Source organism: Musca domestica, unplaced genomic scaffold, assembly GCF_030504385.1.
Source record: "Musca domestica strain aabys unplaced genomic scaffold, Musca_domestica.polishedcontigs.V.1.1 123, whole genome shotgun sequence".
NCBI classification, from domain to species: domain Eukaryota; kingdom Metazoa; phylum Arthropoda; class Insecta; order Diptera; family Muscidae; genus Musca; species Musca domestica.
In genome coordinates, this window is record NW_026712161.1 from 453,052 (window position 1) to 475,007 (window position 21,956).

The window sequence follows — 21,956 nt, forward strand, 5'->3', positions numbered from 1 at the left end:
CACCAAAAAAACTATGGAGGGTATATTAAGTTCGTCATTCCGTTTGTAACTCATCGAAATAATAATTTTAGACCCAACAAAGTATATATATTCTTGATCAGCGTAAAATTCTAAGGCGATTTAGCCCTGTCCGTCCGTCTGTCCGTCTGTTGTAATCACGCTACAGTCTAAACGAATTAAGATAGGAAGCTAAAATTTTGCACAGATCTCTCTTTTGTCTGCAGGCAGGTCAAGTGGGCTGTATCGGTCCACCATATCGTATAGCGCCCATATAACGGTAGCCTTGATATTCGGTATTTTGATTTTTTTAGCCATTTTTTTTCAACGGAATGGTCACAAGGGAATTTTCTATATAGGTTAACGATAACGTATAGCTCCCATATAACGATACCCCGCGATATTCGGTATTTTGAAAAACCACACAAGGAGTTCCTTGTGAGTACTTTACACGCAGACATAGATTTGTCTTTATAGGTCCACAATATCGTATATCCCCACATATCGGCACCTTCTTATATTAGATATTTTAAAGATTTTTAAAGAATTTTTAATGGATTTTATTTATTTATTTATTTATTTTTTTTTTTTTTTGAAAATTTTCTAATTCGTTCCAAATGGTGGAGGGTATTCAAAGTTCGGCCCGGCCGAACTTACTGCTTTTTTACTTGTTTTTAATTTTTAATTTAATTTGTACCAAATTTAGTACTTTTTAGTACACATGAGTACAAATTTCCAAAACTACCTACAAATCTCAGTCCTAAACTCCGACAGTTATCTTATTTCAAATTTTCAGTAACCTCTAATGGTTCACCCAAATCCAAATTGTACCAAATTTAGTGCACTTAAGTACAAATTTTGATAATTATCTACATCATACAGTGCAACAGAAACCTTATTTTCAAATTTCAGGATTCCAACTCCAAGAGTGACCCTCACCGAAAATTTTAATGTTCTAGCTTCAGGTGTTTCGTCTGCGAGTTGATTTTCAATAAATAAGTCAATGCTAAAGACTCAAGCTTGAAATTTGGTATGAGAATCAAATTGGAAAATAGGCTTTATAAGTGAAGGTGGTCTTGGAAATGTGTACTAAGTGTGCAAACTGCACTCAATGGTACTAAATTTAGAAATGCTTGGTTTATAGTGAATGGATGGAGCTCGAACTTTGAAATTTTGTGTTGGGGTCGCTGTTGCTGGTAGGTTTATGATAAAGATGTGAATTCTCAAATGTGTACTCCAAGTGCACGAAAAGTACTAAATATTACTATATTTGCTACAATTTGGTATTAGGTGAACAGATAGAGCTTAATTCAAAATTCAGTATTAGGATCGCTGTTAATGTGTAGTCTGAGCATGTCGAGGCGATTTCGGAAATATGTGATATAATTGTACCAAAAGTACTGTATTTGATAATGGGTGAATGAATAGAACAGAAATCCTGATATTTGATATAGATTACACTGTTGGTGTTTATTGTTAAGATATGGAAGTGGTTTCGAAATGTGTATTATAGTTGTACAAAAAGTACTAAATTTGGTCTTGGTTCAAGAAATAGAGATACACATTTTGAATTTGACGTTGAGATATGAAGGTGGGTTTGGAAATGTGTACTAAAGCTGTTCAATTTCTTAAAATACTGTTGCAGGACCCCAAATCTATACTCACAGCATGTTCACTTCGCAATCACAATCATTTAATGCTTAAAGTTCCGATGTCCTGATTTTATAATACTGGCAATTTTGCAAAATGCATCTGAATAGGTGTTGACTATTTGTAAGGAAATCTTAAAGGCTTGTCTTGGTAATTGTGACCTATATTCCTAAAAGATGAGGAACCTAATCACACATTGCCCAAATACTACAGACCGATTAAAAAGGTTCGTTCAAAGAAAAATTATTTTACATTAAGTACATCGTCGCATACTTATGTCAAAATTCGATCAGTAGAGACTGATTTACAAGAATTTGTCGGATATATTGAGAAGAATATGGAAAACTCCAAATTCACATTGGCAGATCTTTTCAATATAGAGGCGCCAATCAACAATGAGATGCTCTCTATGACTCTGGTATTTCGTCTATCCTGATTGAATTATTAATAGAATGCTAAATAGCACGACAGTAAATTCAAGCATGGGAGGGAGTTCCATTAGGAGAGCTGTCGGAAGGGGTACGCCTTGTCCTCTTGTATTAAATGAAATGTGAGAGTGAGTTTAGACCTACTAATAATTTAAGAATGTCACCTAGGAGAGTTCCATTAGGAGAGCTCTCAGCAGGGGTACGCCTGTTCTTCCAGTATTAAATGAAATGTGAGAGTGAGTTTAGACCTACTAAGAATTAAAGAATGACTCCTAGGCCGATGGCATAGTTGTAGGGCAGTGGCCAGTACAGAATGGGATGACACTAGATCTTCCTTTGAGCGCCAAATATCTCTATATATGATTCTGGACCAGCGTGTGAGCTGGGACAGGAACTTTGGGGAAGAGCAGAAGGCTCAGACCACAAGTCATACATTAGGTGTACGTCACAATGGTCTTACCTGTTCTGATTTATGGGAGCTTGTGGCATGAAGTCCAGGCACCGTGCAAATAACCACATCCTTACTGGCAACTTAAGGAGGTTCTTAAGGGCACTCTTCAATCTGCATCACATGTGATGCTAATCCTTTAGCCATAGGATATTTTCTCTCAGTTGCAAGTCGTAAGAAGTGCGCTGCAACTACGGTATTTGAGCACATGTTGGCATTACAATAATTCGGAATATCGCATAGGCGTGATATCGCGTTAATCAAAAATTTAACCTTTTGTGGGGAAGGAGCACAAGATGGCCGATACATTCCATATCCACATGAGATATCTGGTTGAAAAATATAAATATAAAAATTTTTGGTGGAGGTACCAGAGGGGTGGGCCCTTTGGTATCATTCAATAGTAAATATATTGGGATATGTAAAATTTGAAGAGAATCGGAGGCGTATTTCGCATTTTATGAGTGTTTTGTTATTTACAATTCTGACACCCTTTGTGGGGAGATACTAGAAGGAGAAGTCCGATATATAGAATCTTCACAACGGATCTTGTATTAGTAGAAATATTAAGGTGTGTGAAATTTCATGAGAATGGGAAGAATGCACCGGAATCTTATATTACATTTTGTGAGCGTTTCGGTTATTCAAAAATTTGACCCTTTATAAGTAAGGTACTAGAAAGAGTTGACCGATATATCCCATATTGAGGTGTGTGAAATTTGATGGGAATCGGATGCTTATTTTGTATTTTATGAGAGATATAACTTTCAAAAACTTGACCCCTTGTGGGGAAGTGCTTGACGGAGTGGACCGATGTTGTCAAGACACTGCACTGACAAAAATATTGGAATTTGCCAAGTTTGAGCAAAACTGGGTGGGCCTTTGTCATTCCGTTTGTAACTCCTCGAAATGCTCATGTCAGACCAAACAAGGTATATATATTCTTGAGCAGCGTAAAATTCTAAGTCGATCTAGCAATGTCCGTTTGTCTGTTGTAATCTCGCTATCTTTCGAACGAATTGAGGTAGAAGGCTAAAATGTTCGATATTACGATATTCGGTATTTTGATAATTTTAGCGACATTATTCACCGGAATTGTTTCAAGTTTGGTATTTGATGTTCGTAATAAACCTATGACAGGATATTGTATGTGCAGGTCCACGCCTTCGTATAGCCCCCATATATTAGTACCTCCCTATATTCGATATTTTGATGATTTTAGCGACATTATTCACCGGAATTTTTTCAAATTTAGTATTTGAAGTTCGTAATGGATATTTCAGCCTAAGACAGAAAATTGTCTGTGCAGGTACACGTCGTCGTATAGCCCCCATATAAGGGTACCTTCCGATATTCGGTATTTTGATGATTTTAGCGTCATTATTCGTCGGAGTAGTTTCAAATTACGTATTTAAAGTTTGTAATGGAAGCTGCAGCCTGTGATAGGAAATTGTCTATGCATGTCTCAGTCTTCGTATAGGCCCCATATATCAGTACCTCCCTATGTACGGTATTTTGACGATTTAAGCTACATTATTCACCATTTTATTCAAGTTTCGAATTTACAATGTAGGTCCACGTCGTATAAACCCCAATATAACGTCTATATTCGGTATTTTTAAGATTTTAACAGAATTTTAGAGGATTTTATTTTTTGAAAATCTCCAAATTCGTTCTAAATGGTGGAGGGTATTCAAAGTTCGGCCCGGCCGAACTGACTGCTTTTTAACTTGTTTTTTTTTTTTTTGTTTATTTTGCGAAGTAAATTATTTCCTTTGAAAATGATGAATTTTTGTGGTGGAGGTACCAGAAGAAGGGAACTGATGTTGCCCATCTACGAACTTGATCTAAGTTTGACAATAATATTACAATGTACCAAGTTTGGACTAAATCGGATACTGCCTTCGATAGATATCGTGCGTACCACCCAGACGGAAGGGCGGACATCGCTAGATCGTGTTAAAATGTCCTGAAATACATTTGGTCCAACGAGACCTAGGGTATAAAATTGTTATTTTAATTAGTATCAAATTTATTTATACCCTCCGTAGGCTAATGGTGTAAAAAACTTGTATCTTTATCTTTAAACTCCTGTTTATCTTTTTGTTAAATTCTTTTGTTTTAAAGAGTAAAGTTTATTCTTTTATTTTAAAGAGTAATGATCAATCGAGACTTCCGTCATAATATTTGTTAAACCACTGTTCACCCAACAACATACAACTTGCTGCGCACCCACTTGCATTACCAAGATACTTTTGTTTGTTGCAAAACGTAAACAACCAAAATACCACAAACACACACAAAATATCCCATAACAAAGAAAATAGGGGGAAATTCAATCCAACCAACCAAAGAAAAATAAATACCATTCAAACAAATGAGACCAATTGAGCACTCCGTTCCCTCATCAAACCTGTTTGAATGGATGGAGATAATGGGAAATATGCTCTCATACCCACATTGTTTACATTGGGTTTGAACGACAAAGCGTTTGTTTTGTATCTCATGGATTGCGGCCTCTGTTGTCTGGCATGCCGATACATTATCTTTGAGATTGTTTTTTCCTTTTCTCTCTCTCTCTCTCCTCATGTAAGTGTGTTTTGTTTGCAATTCACATTGTTTTGTGTTCGTTGGGGTTCGAGTTGCGTGTCGTCGTCGTTCGGTCAAACAGAAACCTGTTTTCGCAAAATGTACGCTCCAACTAGCGGCCTCTGGCTACTGCTTTAGTTTATTACGGACAGCAAGCGAATACGGTCGTTACGAATTCGAATTTCCATCCAATTGGGAGGAGAGTAGACTTGTGTGTTTTTTTGTTTTTCAATCTGAATAAGAAAAAAATTCAAAAAGTTTATTTGCCCCATGCATGCCGGAGTGTGTGCGATTCAAACATGTTCTTTCTTTGCGGCAACAAATAATGAAATGAAATATATCATGAATGCAATGTTGAAAAACTGAGAAAAATCCATTAGCGCTGACTTTGGAATTTTCAATCGGAAAATTTAATTGAATGCGAGAGCACGTTTTGCGCCGTGAATGCGTAAGTGGCGGTGGCGGCGACCAAATACGACTTTGGAAGTGCATCGAAATTATTTCTTTTTGTGGAGCCCAACGAAACCGAATTTGGATTTATTGTGAATACTTATCTGCCAATTTGAAATAAATTAGAGTAATTTTTTTCTAATTGAAAAAAAAATTTTATAAGAAAAATTTCTTTTGTGAAAAGTTATTGAAAATGAAAGAAATTTCCAATTAAAGAAAAATAATAAAAAAAAATATTGAAAATAAAAACCGGTTATTTGAAGGTGTTTTTGTGTTGAAAAAAAAAAAATTCTTGAAAAAATACAATTTTAAAACCAATTAAATATTGAATACCAAAACCTCACCAAAGTGTCTTTACTTTTGCCAACCATCCGCAAAAATTCTGAAACACGACTGGAATTCTCAATTTCCTTTTTTCGATTTTGACACTTTACTCAAATAACACCGGCATAATCAAACCAATTTAACTTGGCCGGCTACTACGAATGAGGGAAAAAAAGAAAAAAATCGAAAAAAAAATAATTGCAAAAAGAGAAGGTCCCCCAAGGAGTGGTCATGAAAAATAGCCAGTCGGCCAGTCCTTGAAAAAAGTTTCCGAAAAAAAAAGATATTGAAATAGTCTTCTTCCCTGCTTCCCAAACGGCAAACCATAATTTTGAAATTTAACAATAACAACAATAAACATAACGTGAGCAAAAGAAAAACAACAACAAAAACCGGTCTTTAACAAAATAAAGCACTTGAATTGAGAGCGAGTTTGAAAAAAAATAGTAACAACAGCCTTAAATGTCAAACAAGAAGCCGAATTCCGAAACAAGGGCCAAGACGCAGCAACAAAAAACGTGATTTAATATAGGCCACAACAACAACAATAAAAAAATAACAATAACAACAACTTACCAAAAAAAATCAAATTCAAAATAGTTTTGAAAAAATAGTCCCTTTTTGCCTCACCCCTGTGTTCGGACCCCTAAAAAATCAAAATGTTGGTTAACTCCACCACAACGGCCTCCACACCCACCCCAGGTTCCAGTTCTTCGACCAGCAATACCCTGGAACCAGCCCATACCATATCCACAAACTCTTCCTCATCGCAATTGCATCAACATTTGCAACAGCAGCAGCAACACCAACATCAACGTGATAGCCATGCATCCTCTTCATCGGTTTCGGCTTCCTCGTCCGCCCAATCCTATACACAGGTTCATCAGCAGCACTTGTCCGCTAATTTAAATTCACGTCCACCCTCACGTGCTCCCTCGATTTTGGATAGTCCAACATTGGCACGTGTAGAACGTGCCCGGCTTCGTTTGGAAGCATCCGCTCAGCAGCAGCAGCAAAGCGGAAATTTGAATGGCAGCTGTGGCAGCAACATCAACACACTGAATCGCGAGGATAGTTTGGAGCGCTCAATATTGGATCCAAAGGTAAGAGGAACAATTTTTCGTATTTATTTGTCAATATATTTATTTGTTTTGAAAACTAGACATTTGATGTGTCAAAAAAATGTTGTAATTTGAATTCGCCTTCATTTACACATAAGAAAATTGTTGCATGATTCCAAACTTTAACAATGCTATTGATAGAAAATCGAGATTTTACGTTTTTATAGAGTATGAGGGAAAAAGTGTATATTCAACAAATGGTAGGCATAGGTAGGTCTGAAATTCGTGGATATTTGAAATAAGTGAAACAGGATTTTTTTAGGCAGATTTATGCACCTTGTTCAAGCGAATTTGAAACTAAAAAACAAGCGATTTTGAAACTAAAAAACAAGCGATTTTGAAACTAATAAAATAAAAAACAAGTAAGCAAAGGCTACAGTCGAGCGGGGCCGACCGTTGAATCCCCTACAACACTATAATAAACGATACAGTCTATATAGGCGAAATACTCGAAAGAATTCCACAAGATATTGTGACAAATAATAAATGAAAACCATCAGGTTTCGTTATCTAATTTTCGAATAATAGCAACTTAAACGAATTTGCTCATTTCCAATTTATTGGTAGATGTTGCACGTAAATGGTCTTCCTAGATCTGGAACCAATATTTCCCAAAGACCTATAATCTCTCAGAAGTGGCAAAAGATTAACATTTATTATTGGTTTTTGACTAAAACGCATCTACATGAGATACAGACATGTGACTACATTCTTCAACGAATTCACCGTTAACGAAATTATCAGAAGTGTGTCTTTCCTGCATTTGTGAATTCTCCAAAAAGTCACTGGAATGGACATTTTCGTATTTTGTCTACAAAAGTTGGCAAACTATTTCACACATTGAATATTTTCAGATGGCCATCCGAAACTGCTTGGCTTTTGCCATGCCCGGTAACCCCCATTCAAATGTGCGTGAGGATCGGGCAATAATTACGACCTGCTGACAATTTTGCAGTTTTTTTGGTCCATTTCAAATATATGGCGATCATCTCCAAAAAGAGTAGGCTTCTATTCTGACCCTCATCTGATCCCCATGCAAAATTTCGTTAGGATCGGGCCATAAATGCGATCTGTATATGATATCCTGATATCCTAACTACTTACTTTTGTTAGCTGTAGAAATATTACCAAATGTTTAATTCAAAATGAAAATATGCCAAAAATATGACAAAATTGAAAAAATATGAGAAAATTTTACAAAATCAATATTTTCATCTTTAGAGAGATATTTTTATGCGATTTTTTAGACGTTTTTTCTTTCCTGCCAAGAGGCCATTCTGAATTAATGAAAACTGTCGAAATCAGTTCAGCCGTTCTCGACATATAAGAGATTTTTCAAGCATATCTTCTTTGATAAACATATATATCGCACATATTTTGCTATAAATCTGATTTCTTGGATGTTAACATCAATGTAAAGATCAGAAGTAACCTTGTCATGGCTTTGTGATTTCGCCGGGATTTAAAATATTCGCGGTTTAATGAAAAATGTTGATTTTTTTCAACACAAAAGATATGGTCTATTTTACCCGCTAAATATTATCCGATGACCACCCAAATTGGAAGGCTTCTTCCCCGCCTTAAACTCTAACTACATGCGAAATTCCGCGTCGATTGGTCTATAATTGCGACCTGTATAGCTACTGCAAAATTCGACATTTTTTCAGTATTTGGTCCATTTCAACCCCTAAACATTTGGCGATCATCTCCAAAAGAAATAGGCTTCTATTCTGACTCTAACCCCACCTTCGTGCAAAATTTCGTTAGGATCGGGCCATAATTGCGACCTGTAGCGTGATTACAAATTAACATGGACAGACGGACAAACGGACGGACGGACATACATAGCTAGATCGACTCAGCTCGGCGAGCTAGGAAGATCCATATATACTTTCCTATATTGGAAACCAATATTTCGAGGTGTTACATAAATTCTGGCCCAATCAAACTTGTAATACCCCCAACACATAGTGTTGTAGGGTATACAAATTAGAGAAAATATTGAAAACAAATGCTGAGTGAAATTTGCCTAACATTAAGCGGAAATAATTTCACTAAAAGGTTGAGATTGAGTCACCCAAAATTCCAAAATTTTTTGTGACCTTTGTCGGGTCAAACTTATTATAACCTTAACCAAGTAAAAACTCAAATTACATACACTGTGCAGCACAAAAATTACTACGGGGAAAAATATGATGATGAAAGTATAGGTAACGAAAAAGAAGACACGTATAGAGGCGTTTTGAACTTTTATATCAAAAATTAACCTAAGGCTTATCCCACACCACCTCCCTCCCTTTGGCATATCTTTGAAAATTTTCGGATTAAAAATTCTTGGGAACCATTGATTATAGGTATATTGTGTCTTCGGATAAAAATACGAGTAGTATTTTGGTTGAAAACATCAACCCTAAAGCGAGTAAAAAACGGCTCTTTTTGGTCCTCTTTTGGAAATATGGTTAACAACTCCCTTTAAATGGTATCGTAACCAGTCAAAATATTCTAAAAAATATTTGACATAAAGTTTTACTAAAGGTTCTAGAAGACATCAAGACTCCAAATCTTACCTCAACGCCAGGAGTTCAAAGTAACGTAAAAAATTGAGAGGACAAAATCCCCCTCTTCCATACTTATGGAAATTTTCGGATCAAGATTATTCGGAATTCGTGAATTATAAATATATAGTGCCTTTGGCAATATTGCAGACAAGAATACGAGGGCTATGTTAACCCTTAATTGAACCGAAAATGCGATCTTTTTGGCCATTTTTTTAAAAGACTGTTAAAAACTCCGCTTAAACGAAATCATAAAAAGTCAAAATAATCCATAAAATTATTTGTCATAAAATTCTACCATAGGTCCTTGAAGGCATGAAGACTCCACATCTTACCACATCTAACGCCAGGAATCCAAGTTAACTTTAATAGCGGGGGCAAGTTCTCCCCTCTTTAATTTATGTCAAAATCTGCAAAATTACTGAATTATACTTTCGTCAGTTGAAACATGTGGCAGGACTTTCAAAATGCCGCTCGTTTGGGAGCTACCATTCTGCGAAGGCTATACCATAATTTGACCAAAAATGCAAAAAGAAATGATCTTGAAGTCCCTAAAATTTGGACCATATTTCCATACCTTTAATAATGAATAATAAAAGGGACAGTACCTATTCTAAAATTCGGCCTTAAATTTCCCTGGACCTTCCTTCGCTCAATACCAAATTTGGTACTTTTCGTACAGTTATAGAACACATTTCCAAAACTACCTCCATATCTAAACCACAGCAGTACTTTTCGCACAATTTCCAAAACAACCTCGATATCTCAATTCCAGATTTCAAGAGAGATCCCAATATAAAATTTTAGAATTTAAGCTATATTCCTTCACCCAGTACCAAAATTAGCACCATTTAGTACTTTTCGAACAATTATAGTACGCATTTGAAAAATCTGTACTTTTTACAACTTTTCGTACGATTACACTTCGTACGAAACCACTTCCAAGTATCAACACCAAATACCAACAATGACCTCAAAATCAAGTTTCAGGATTTCAGCTCTTTAAATTTAGTACTATTTAATACAAATATAGTACGCGTATCAAAAACCATATCCTTCTCCCAACCACAGGCACCAACAGTGACACCCACATAACATTTCAGGACTTCAGCTCTATTCCATCTACTAATACCAAATTTAGTACTATTTAGTACTTTTTTGTGAAATGTTAGTATTCATTTCCAAAAACACCTCCATAACACAATCCCAGATACCAACATCGACCTTAATATCAAATTACAGAATATTAACTCTGTTCATTCTCCCAATACCAAATAGAGTACCATTCAGTACAATTATAGTACGCCTTTCCAAACCACCTCCAAATCTCAGATACAGATACCATCAGCAATCCAAACATGAAATTTCTGAATTTTAACTGTGTTCCTACACCCAATAGCAAACATAGTACCATTCAGTATTTTTCGTGCAATTATAGTACATATTTCCGAAATCACCTCCAAGATACAGGTCCCTAATACCAAATTTCAGATTTCAAGTGCTTTCTGTTAACTCAATACCAAATTGTTCCAAACATAGTACTATTTAGTACTTGTCATATAATTTACAAAATTACTTCAAGCTACCAACATAGACCTCAATATCAAATTTTGGCATTCCAGATTTATATTTTCACTCTCTACTAAATGTAGTAACATTTAGTACATTTCGTGAAATTTAAGTACTCATTTTCAAACCCGTTCTATATCTCAGACCTAGACAAAAACATTTATCGCAATATAACACTTCAGAATTTCAGCTCTATCCCTTTACTCAATTTAGTATCATTTAGTACTTTTCGTACAAAAATAGGACGTATTTCTAAAACCACCGCCTAATCTGAAATATAGATATCATCCAGTAATGTAAATATCAAATTTCAGAATTTTAACTCTATTCCTTAACTCGATACCAAATAGAGTATCATCCAGTACATTTCGTACCATAATAGTACACATTTTCGAAAATAATACCAAATTTCAGATTTCAAGTGCTATCTGTTAACCCAAAACCAAATTGTTCCAAACATAGTACTATGTAGTACTTTTCGTATAATTTACAAAATTACCACAAAGCTACCAACACATACCTCAAAATCAAAATTTAGGATTCCAGATGTATATATTCACTCACTACCAAATTTAGTAACATTTAGTACATTTCGTATAATTTTAGTACTCTTTTTCAAACCCGTTCTATATCTCAGTCCTAGACAAGAACATTTACCGCAATTTAACATTTCAGAATTTCAGCTCTATCCCTTCACTAAATACCAAATTTAGTACTTTTTGTACAAATATAGGACGCACTCTTAAAAGGCGGTGGCCTAATCTCAAATACAGATACCATTTGTTATCGAAATATTAAATGTCAGAATTCTAACTCTATCCCAACAGCCAACACATGAAAATTGACTCTAATACCAAATTTCAGATTTCCGGCACTATATGTTAACCCGATACCAAATTGTACCAAATATTGTATTATTTAGAGCTTTTCGTATAATTTACAAAATTACCACAAAGCTACCAACAGAGACCTCAATATCAAAATTCAGAATTCCAGATTATATTCACTCACTACTAAATTTAAAAACATTTAGTACATTTCGTATAATTTTAGTACACATTTGCAAAACCGTTCTATATCGTTCAAGAACATTTATCGCAAAATAACATTTCAGAATTTCAGGTCTATCTCTTCACCCAATACCCAATTTAGTGCTTTTCATACAAATATAGGACGCATTTCTAAAACCTAATCTTAAACACAGATACCATTAGTTATCGAAATATTAAATTTCAGAATTTTAACTCTGCCCCCCATTCAGTACATTTAGTACCATAATGGTACACATTTTCGAAAATCGCCTCCACATCTCGAGGCTACATACAACAATACAACATTTAAAACTTCCAGCAAAATCCAAAAATTCATCCGTTCACCAAATTGTTCCAAATTTAGTACCATTTAGTACAGTTCGCACACTTAGTATACTTTTCCAAATCTATCTTCATATATAAAAATGTACTTCCAAACTTGATTCTCAACCAAATTTAAAGTGTTTAGCTCTGTTCGTTCACATAATGTCAAAGGGTACCATTTTTGATGTTTAGTACCAATTTAGAACTTCTTGTTATCTTAAAGTCCGAATTTCCAAAAACCTGTTGGTATATCTATTCGGCACTTTGTCAGTGACTCTCGTGTCAAATTTTAGATTTCTAACTCATTCATTGATTAAACAAAGAATAAATAAATAAATTTAAGAAAAAATAATTACAAAACACTGTTAACGTTAACATAGCTCTGTTAAATGCTATGTTAAATACGTGGTTTATGCTATTGGTAGTAAAACTCAGAATTTATGTTGTGTAAAAGTGCTCCTTCAAAAGACATAAAATGGTAAAGACTAGACAAAGTGCATTTTGAGCAAATGGTTTGTGTCTATACTATCTAGATAACAGCTCAGGACAGAACAATGTTAATATAAAAAACCCATTTTTAGGAAAAAATGACAACAGAGGTATTTTCACAGGGTTGCCATATCTTGATTCTGTTTTGTCCCATCTTTATAAATCTATGTCTTTGCTCCTTCTCCACATAGAGATTTCATAAATTGACCAATAGTATCGTAAGTAGCAATTTTGTTGACATCCAACTATCGGAAATATCGAATATGGCATCCATGGCTTCTAAGCCAGATAACCCTGTATCCATATTCGACGGACCCATCTGGCAACGCCATAACTTTTGACGCCACGCGAAATAGTTGAAATTTACATTCAACAGAAGCAGTCAATTGTGAAAACTCAACGCGCCTTCTAAGAACACCATTAAGCGTTTATACGAAAAATTTTCGACTGGTAAGGCTCTTTCTAATCCGAAGAGGCCATATAATAGTCGACCAAGGCGATCGGCCGAGAATATCGCTGCCGTACGAGCCAGTGTTGAGAGGTCCCCAAGAACATCCCAAAAACGCCGTTCTTAGCAGTTGAGCATGGCTCGGTCCACTTTACAACGGATTATTTGCATTGATTTGCATTTGTTCCCGTACAAAATTCAATTGACGCAAAGAATGTTGCCTGCGGACAAGCCTCGTCGATTGGAATGGGCCCAAAGGGCCCAAAGGTCCGTCGAATATGGGCAACCCTATATGTTCGGAATGACTGTAAGCCTGTCTGTTTATAAGTTAAAAGTGCATTTTCAATATTGTGGGTAGAATTTTGAGATTTTTGGTATTGAAAAAAGGTGAGCCTTAACCCTTTTCAGCTACAGACCCATGCTGCGGAACCGATAGTTTTTTTGACCAAATTTGTTGAAGACTTTGTGAAGTGAAATTTTTTCAAATCTATTATGCGTTCTGTGGCTATTTTCGAAAAGAAGTACATTTATTTTTTGTGGTTTGCCAAATTTTGTGCTAAATCAATTCTCCGATCTGCGGTTATTTCCACAAAAAAGTTTTATTTTTCTTCTGAAAAATTTCAATCAATTTTTCCAGAGTGTTTTTCTTCTTCCTCAGAGAAAAAAAAAACACTGTGAACAAAAAATGTCACACTTTGAACTTTATTGCAACCATTCTACGAAGGCTATACCACAAGTTGACCAAAAATGATAAAAGAAATGATCTTGAAGTCCCTAAAATTTGGACCATCTTTCCATACATTTAATAATAAATAATAAAAGGGTCAGTACCTATTCTAAAATTCGACCTTAAATTTCCCTGGTCCTTCCTTCGCTCAATACCAAATTTGGTACTTTTCGTACAGTTATAGAACACATTTTTAGTATTGAAAAAAGGTGAGCCTTCACCCTTTTCTGCTACAAACTCATGTTGCGGAACCGATAATTTTTTGCTCAAAATGACTTCGTGAAGTGCAATTTTTTCAAATATATTATGCGATCTGTAGCTATTTTCGAAAAGAAGTACATTTATTTTTTGTGGTTTGCCAGTTTTTTTTTCTAAATCAATTCTCCGACCTGCGGTTATTTCCACAAAAAAGTTTTATTTCTCTTCTGGAAAATTCCAATCAATTTTTCCAGAGTGTTTTTCTTCTTCCTCAGAGAAAAAAAAAAAACACTGTGAACAAAAAATGTCACACTTTGAACTTTATTGCAACCTTTATGGCGGACCAAGCATTCCGCCCATAGTATGTGTGGCAATATGCCACATGAGGAAATGACATTGAAAAAAAAAAAAAAACAATTCAAACGATTCTAAAAAAATATTTCATCATTCAAGTGCGGCATTTGAGTTAAGTTGCAGAGGGTGGGCCATAAATTCTTTTTGGGGCTGACTTTGCGGTGGTCAACAACTGGACATCTGGACAACACATTTTGCAATTTTGCAGCCAAGGCGAAAGAGTTGTTGAAATTGATTTGTTTTTTTTTTTTTTGTTTTTTTTTTTTTTTTGCCTTGACTTAGTTGTCTTGTCCTCTGTGTGTGGTTGGTTGGAGCGAATGGTGTGGTCTGTTTGTTGGACGACCTGTAGGTTAGTTGCTCTGTTTGTTTCCATTCATTTTAGGGAAAGCGGAAATGATATATGTTTTTGTTGTTGGTTATTTTGCCATAGGACAACCGACCACTGGCCCCATGGTCCCCTTTAAGAGACACAGACACACACACTCACACATTTACTTAACTACAACTTCATTTGGAGTTTTTTTTTAATTTTCTACACCAGCCACGAGCTGCTGGTATTTCTGCTCTAAATATTTGCCATAAAAATGCCGCAATATATCTCATTTCTGTTGTTGCCTTTTCGTGTTGTTGTTGTTGTTTTTGTTATTATTTTCTAGAAACGTGCATTAACTTTTTGTGTTTAGTTTATATTTCTATGGCGTAGATTTTTTTTTTAATTTTTTTTCTTTCTTGGTATCTTAGTTTTGTGAAATTTCTTACTGGGCTTCAACACTCCGCAGAGCATTTCTTTGCCTGGCATATTTTGTTTGTAGGTACTTTCGGAATGTGTTTCGTTGCTGCTACTTCTTCTTCATTTTCTTCTGCTGCTGTTTCAAAGTGTCAGAATGAATGGTCCAAAAGCTTTACAAGACTCCGTCGTCGCTGGGCTTGCCTCAAAGAGAGTGTTTCTGTGCCCAAGATGTGCAACCAAGCTTAGCATTTGTAACATAGCTGCAATACCACAAAGGCTGGTGGACAGTGGGACCAGAGATACAAAGATTAGGAATTTTTGAAGCTTTTTTAGAAGGAAAATCAAGGTAAGGACATTGGATTTTAAAATAATTTTTTTTGGAGGGGATATTAGAGCAAGAAACCAAGGTTATTTTTGGAAGGGCTAATGAAGTTATGAACGTGGATATGGATATATTCGGAAGGACTAACAAACAACTATTTTCTTAGGAACAAATTTTCAAGGCCTTCCGATACACAAATTTTTTTGAAAAGAATGTGGATTTTTCAGGATTTTTGAGACAGCCATGAGTTAAGAAGAAGGCGTGATTTTACAAGGATATATTGCGAAGGACGTGAACTCCTTACCATTTGTTAAAGAAGGAAGTGAACCTTTATAGACTTTTCTAGGAGGTGTGTTGTTATTTTACATATTTTTTGGAAAGGATTGGATTTTTTGAGATGGACGAGGATTTTTTTTTTTTTTTTTTTGAAAAGAACATTGAATTTGGAGCTCTTAGGAATATATCTTCAGAACTTTCAATAAACAACTGTTTTTGAAAAAACGTGGAATTTTTAAGATTTTTTGAGAATTACGTAGGTTTAAAAAGCAGACTTGGTTTTATAAGGATATATTGGGAGGACGAGAAATCCTTAACATTTTTTAGGAGGACGTGGACTTTTATATATTTTTGTGGGAAGGGTGAGATTATTTTACATATTTTTTGAGAAGACTTGGATTTGTTTGGGATGGATGTGGATTTTTTGGAAAGAACGTATAATTTTGAAATATTTTTTGGGAAAGATAATAAGTGATTTTTTTAATTTTTTTCTTAGGCAAAAAGCTTAAATTACACTGTTCTACAACATTCATTATTATCAATAACTACAGAAAAAAACAGAACACTTTAAAAGACACGTATATCGGCGTTTTTAAAGTTTTCATCGTAAAATAACCTAAACCGTGGGAGCAAACTCCCCCCTCTTCCAAAATTTTTGAAAATTTCGGATTAAGATTGCTTGGGATCCTGACATTTTACATATATAGTGTCCTAAGAAATATTGCGGATAACTTTTCGAGAATAATTATGAAATTAGGGAGTCAACATTGCCCTTTTTTATACCCTCCACCATGGAGGGTAAATTCAGTTTGTCATTCCGTTTGAACCACCTCAAAATATACATTTAAGACCCCACAAGGTATATATATTCTTGATCAGCATAAAATTCTATATCGATTGAGGAGTGTCTGTCCATCTGTGAGAATCACTCTAGCTTCCGAACGAAATGAAGTAGGTTGATAAAACTTTACTTAAATGTATATTATGTCTGCAGGACCTTTGGTATTGAAAATGGGCCATGTAGGTTCACATTTTGGTATAACCCCCATATACAGGGTGAGATAAAAAAATTGCAACAAAGTCAAACGCCATAGTTTTTACATTTTTTTTAAATTCTATTGAACGAAAGCAAATTCGGAAATGGCATCAAATTTTAGAATAAGTTTAGGTTTGTTCGAATTGTTCACCTTTGGCACGAATTATGGCCGCTGCCGGATGTTGCTCTGCGGCATTTTGGCCCATTACTGGCGAAGCGCTTGCTTTAGATAATCGACACTTTAGTATTTTAGAGTGGCCACCTTGCTTTCCAAAATACTCCAGACACAATAGCCCAATGGATTGGTATCCGGAGATTTTGGGTGGCCATTGTGCGCTGGAAATGAAACGAGGAACCTCATGTTGTAACCACTCTTGGATTGCGAGTGCTGAGTGCAATGTTGCTGAGTCCTGTTGGAATGTCCAAGCTCTGCGATCAAAATGATTGCGGGCCCAAGGCTTTAATACACCCTCCAGAATATTTTCGCGATATTATTCGGTATTTATTCTGATGCCACGGTCGATTAATATGAGCGGAGAGCAACCATCGGCTGTTATGGCGGCCCACACCATCACCATGGCCGGAGCTTGAGTTCTGGTGGCCAACCGAAGGTGCACATTTTCAGCTGACCTCTTTGGCAAGTAAACACGATCATTTTGTTTGTTTACAAACTGCTGGAAAACGAATGTTTTCTCATCGGAGTCGGAGAGCACCAAATTCGGCACTTCACCGCTTTCGACCAAGCGAAGCAACTCTGTAGCTCTTTTGAGTCTATTTTCTTTCTGTTGCGGTGTAAGTTCTTGCACTTTTTGAAATTTCAATGGCTTTACGCCGAGCTCATTTTTCAATATTTGCCGAATGGAATATTGCGATATGTTCAGCTCACAAGTCATTTTTCGGCCACTGCGACGCGGGTTTCGATCAAGTCGCTTCTTTACTTTTCGAACCATTTCTATTGATGTTGCTGTTTTATTCCGTCCACTTCCTTGACGTCGGACCAGTATCACGGTAACGAGCGATGGTACGAGACACAAACGATTTATTCACATTTAAATGCTGGAGAGCTCCAACGATAGCCACTTGTGGTTTTCCAGCCAAATATAAAGAAATCACAGTATCACGCTTGAATTCCATCACGAATAACTTTTTTTCTGGAAAATTCTCACCAAAATACTTTTGTTCGCTTGTAAACCATATAATGAGATGTCACTGGAGTAATTTTAACAGCAGTCGGATGAGTGGTTGAGAAATGACAGCAATCTGAAGTTGGTTGTAGTTGTTTTATCTCACCCTGTAATCGTATCTCCCTATTTTCGGTATTTTGGTGATCTAGACTAGATTATTCGCATGAAATGTTTCAAATTTGGTATTTGAAGTTCGTAATGGATATTAGAGCTTATGAGAAAAAATTGTCTGTGCAAGTCCAGGTCTTCGTATGGCCCCTATATATCTGTACCTCCCGATATTCGGTATTTTGATGATTTGAGCGACATTATTCACCGGAATTGTTTCAAATTTGTTATTTGAAGTTCGTAATGGATACTAAAGCCTAACGCAGAAAACTGTTTGCGCAGGATCACGTCTTCGTATGGCCCCTATATATTTGTACCTCCCAATATTCTGATGATTTTAGTAACATTATTCACCGGAATTGTTTCAAAATTAATATTTGAAGTTCGTAATGGATAATACTGCTTATGACAGGAGATTTTCTGTGCAGGTTCACGTCTTCGTATAGCCCCCATATAACGGTACCTCCCTATATTCGGTATTTTGATGATTTCGGCTACATTATTTTCCGAATTTTTTTCAAGTCTCGCATTTGAATATTGTAATGGCTTATAGTCCGGTCTTATGTTTTCTTGATATTTGATGGACACAGAAATTTTCTAGTCTTTGGTGACCTATTGTGTAAAATGATCCCTTATTGGAGATTTTTGGATAAGCTCACCTTAAGTACGACTTTAACCTTAAAATATATTTTTAATACATATTAATTTCTGGAGTTTGGATAAGAGTTAGACTTTTTATGTCTTCTAGAACCTAAATATAATCTTATCATAAATAAATTTGTAGAATATTTCGACTGGCTACAACCACGTTTAAGGGGAATTTTTACCCGTATTTAGAAAAAAAGACCAAAAAGACCCCATTGGTGACTCGCTTGTGGGTTAAAATATTTACTCAAAATATCCTCTTAATGCTAGCTGTAATTTTTCCAAAGACACCATATACCTTAAATGAACGAATCCCAATGAATCTTAATCAGAACATTTCCAAAATTGTGAAAGAGAGGGAAACTTGTCCTTCTTTATTTGAGTTACCATGTGATGCAAATTTTGTTACACATGTCTTCTATTTTTAGCTCTATATTCATAATCTGCTGGAGTTTCCCCGTAATTGTTGAAAAAATTAAATTTTGTGGCACATTTTGGTCCAGCACTGTCAGAGGAAAAATTTGGTGGCTTAAAATTAGTTATCAAAGAACTATTAAAGGCAAGATTCTGGTCATTTTAAGATGGTCTTTTTTGAGATGATTTTCAGAAATATAATCTTGGTATTTATTGGAATATTTTGTAAAGGATTTTCCTAATCCACCCAAATCTAAACTTTTTTGTCCCACTGTCATTACCCTCCCAATTCCCTAACAAAAATTTACCGCATTGCCTTCATTAAATTAAAACAAACACCAACAAATTAAAAGAAATTCCAGCAAACAAAGAACTGAGAAAAAAAAACTAACAACAACATTAAAAACTACAACAATTTAATACCAAAAAAACACAACAAAAATATTTAGAGTACCACAACAAATGACAGAATTGTTACAAATTGTTTATGGGTTAAATAGAGTTTAAAGCATTGCGCCGTGAAATCATACCGGCCAAAGATACCCAACAAGATTGTCAGCTTAGCAACAATAACAAGTAATACAGCAGCAACAACTACTACAACAACAACAATTCCAACTACAACAATATTTATGACAATAATCATGGCAAGAAATGCAATTAAGAGCACTTGGTTGTTTGGCTGGTTGGTTGGTTGTCGCCTCGACAAATTATACTGTCATAAGTCCGAAGTACCGTATAGAAAATATTAAAAAAAATTGCGGAACATTACCTAAATTTGGTGTATGTGTGTGTGCTTTTATGTGTCAGCATTTTATAGTTATTCTTAGTTTTTTCTATGTTTTGTTTTTTTCGTGACATTATTTTGGTAATTTGTTAAAGAAAAGCGTTAAAAGAAATTGTTAGTACTTAAATCAAATTGTTTGTTATTATGGCAAGAGGGTTGGCTTAATGTTTTTAGAAAAAGGTGAGAAAGGTCTTGATACAAAGTTGCATACTTTTTTTCGTAATAGATGAAAGTTTGAAAGTTCCTAAGTTTGAAAATTTCCAATTCTAAACAGCTAATAAAATTTGGAATATTTTGAAATGGCTAACTATTAATGTGGATTTTTGAAAATAATTCCAAATTAAAAAAAAAAAAAAAAAAAAAAAAAACAAGTAAGCAAAGGCTATTGTCGGGCGGGGCCGACCATGTGATACCCTACAACACTACAATATGTTAGAAGCCTCCTTATGTCCAAATCCATTTCGAAGATTTCGCTTTTAAAATTATATCACGGAGCACTGCCCATATCCTTAGCATTTTGTCCAGGGACATTTGCCCAATATTTTCGCACTCCATTGTGCTGTTAGTTGTTGTGGTCCAAAATATATTCCAATGGCTAAATATATTCCAATGGTCATTCAAAATGCTAGAATTCTTCCCTGTCCTTAACTCTCTCCTTAGGCGTGTCGATTAGCTTCAATTGTGTGATCACGAAATTTTTTCTATTTTTGATTCATTTGAACCCCTAAATATTTTGCGATCTCCAAATTTAGACTGATCTATATGATAAGCTTCTCTGCGATATTTAGCCATATTCGTCAACGAAATCTACACAAAAAAGCCAGAAGTTCGCCTTTTGTGTATTTCGTATATCGCCTGTAAGTAATGTTGGTATTTTTTCACATAAAAGTATTGGTCCATTCTAGCCGCTGTCCTAAACTCTAACTTCATGCGAGATTTCGTGTCCTTTGGTTTCTATTTGTGACCGTTATAACGGCTGCAAAATCAGGAACATTTTCAGTTGTTGGTCCATTTGAAACCCCTAAATATATTGCGGACATCTTTGAAAACAATAGGCCTAGCCCTCCTGAGCCTAACCCTATCCTTGTGAAAATTTTAGTGAGGATCGGACGATTATTGCAATCTGTGTATAATAACCCCAACCTGTGCTGTAAAGTGAAAAAATAAAAAAACTAAAAAAAATTTCATGCTATAAAAAATATGAAAAAATAAAAAAAAATCACTACAAAATCAATATTAACATCATCATTGGCACATTTTCGTCTATTCGGGATTTCGCCGGGATTAAAAATATTCCCGGCTTAATGGAAAATTGGACTTTTATTTAACACAAATGTTATGGTATATTTCACCCACTAAATATTACCCGATGACTATCAATATTGGAAGGCTTCTGCCCAGCCCTTAGATCTAGCCTCATGCGTCGATTGGTCTATAATTGCGACCTGTACAGCATCTGCAAAATCAGAAAATTGTTCAATTTTTGGTCCATTTCAACCCCTACATATTATGCGATTATCTCCAGAAACAATAGGGTTCTATTCTGACCATAACCCACTCCATTTCAATTTCGTAAGGATCAGGCTACAATTGTGACCTGTAGCGTGATTACAAATTAACATGGACAGACGGACAGACGGACGGACGGACATACATAGCTAGATCGACTCAGCTCGGAGAAATAGGGAGATCCATATATACTTTCCTATGTGGGAAACCAAAATTTCGAAGTGTTACATAATTTTTGGCCCA

The 21,956-nt window shown here is 35.4% G+C and overlaps 1 protein-coding gene across 4 annotated transcripts in view; it reads left to right on the top strand.

The window, feature by feature from the left end:
* The first annotated feature begins 5,762 nt into the window (after positions 1–5,762).
* The window catches only part of LOC101901024 (GATA zinc finger domain-containing protein 8-like), a 227,919-nt gene continuing 211,725 nt past the window's right edge, over positions 5,763–21,956 (top strand). For all 4 annotated transcript variants that reach the window (XM_059118357.1, XM_059118360.1, XM_059118358.1 and 1 more), the window contains exon 1: positions 5,763–6,989. In XM_059118357.1, the coding sequence (XP_058974340.1) occupies positions 6,546–6,989 (444 nt within the window). In that variant the 5' untranslated portion in view covers positions 5,763–6,545. The remainder of the gene's footprint in view (positions 6,990–21,956) is intronic.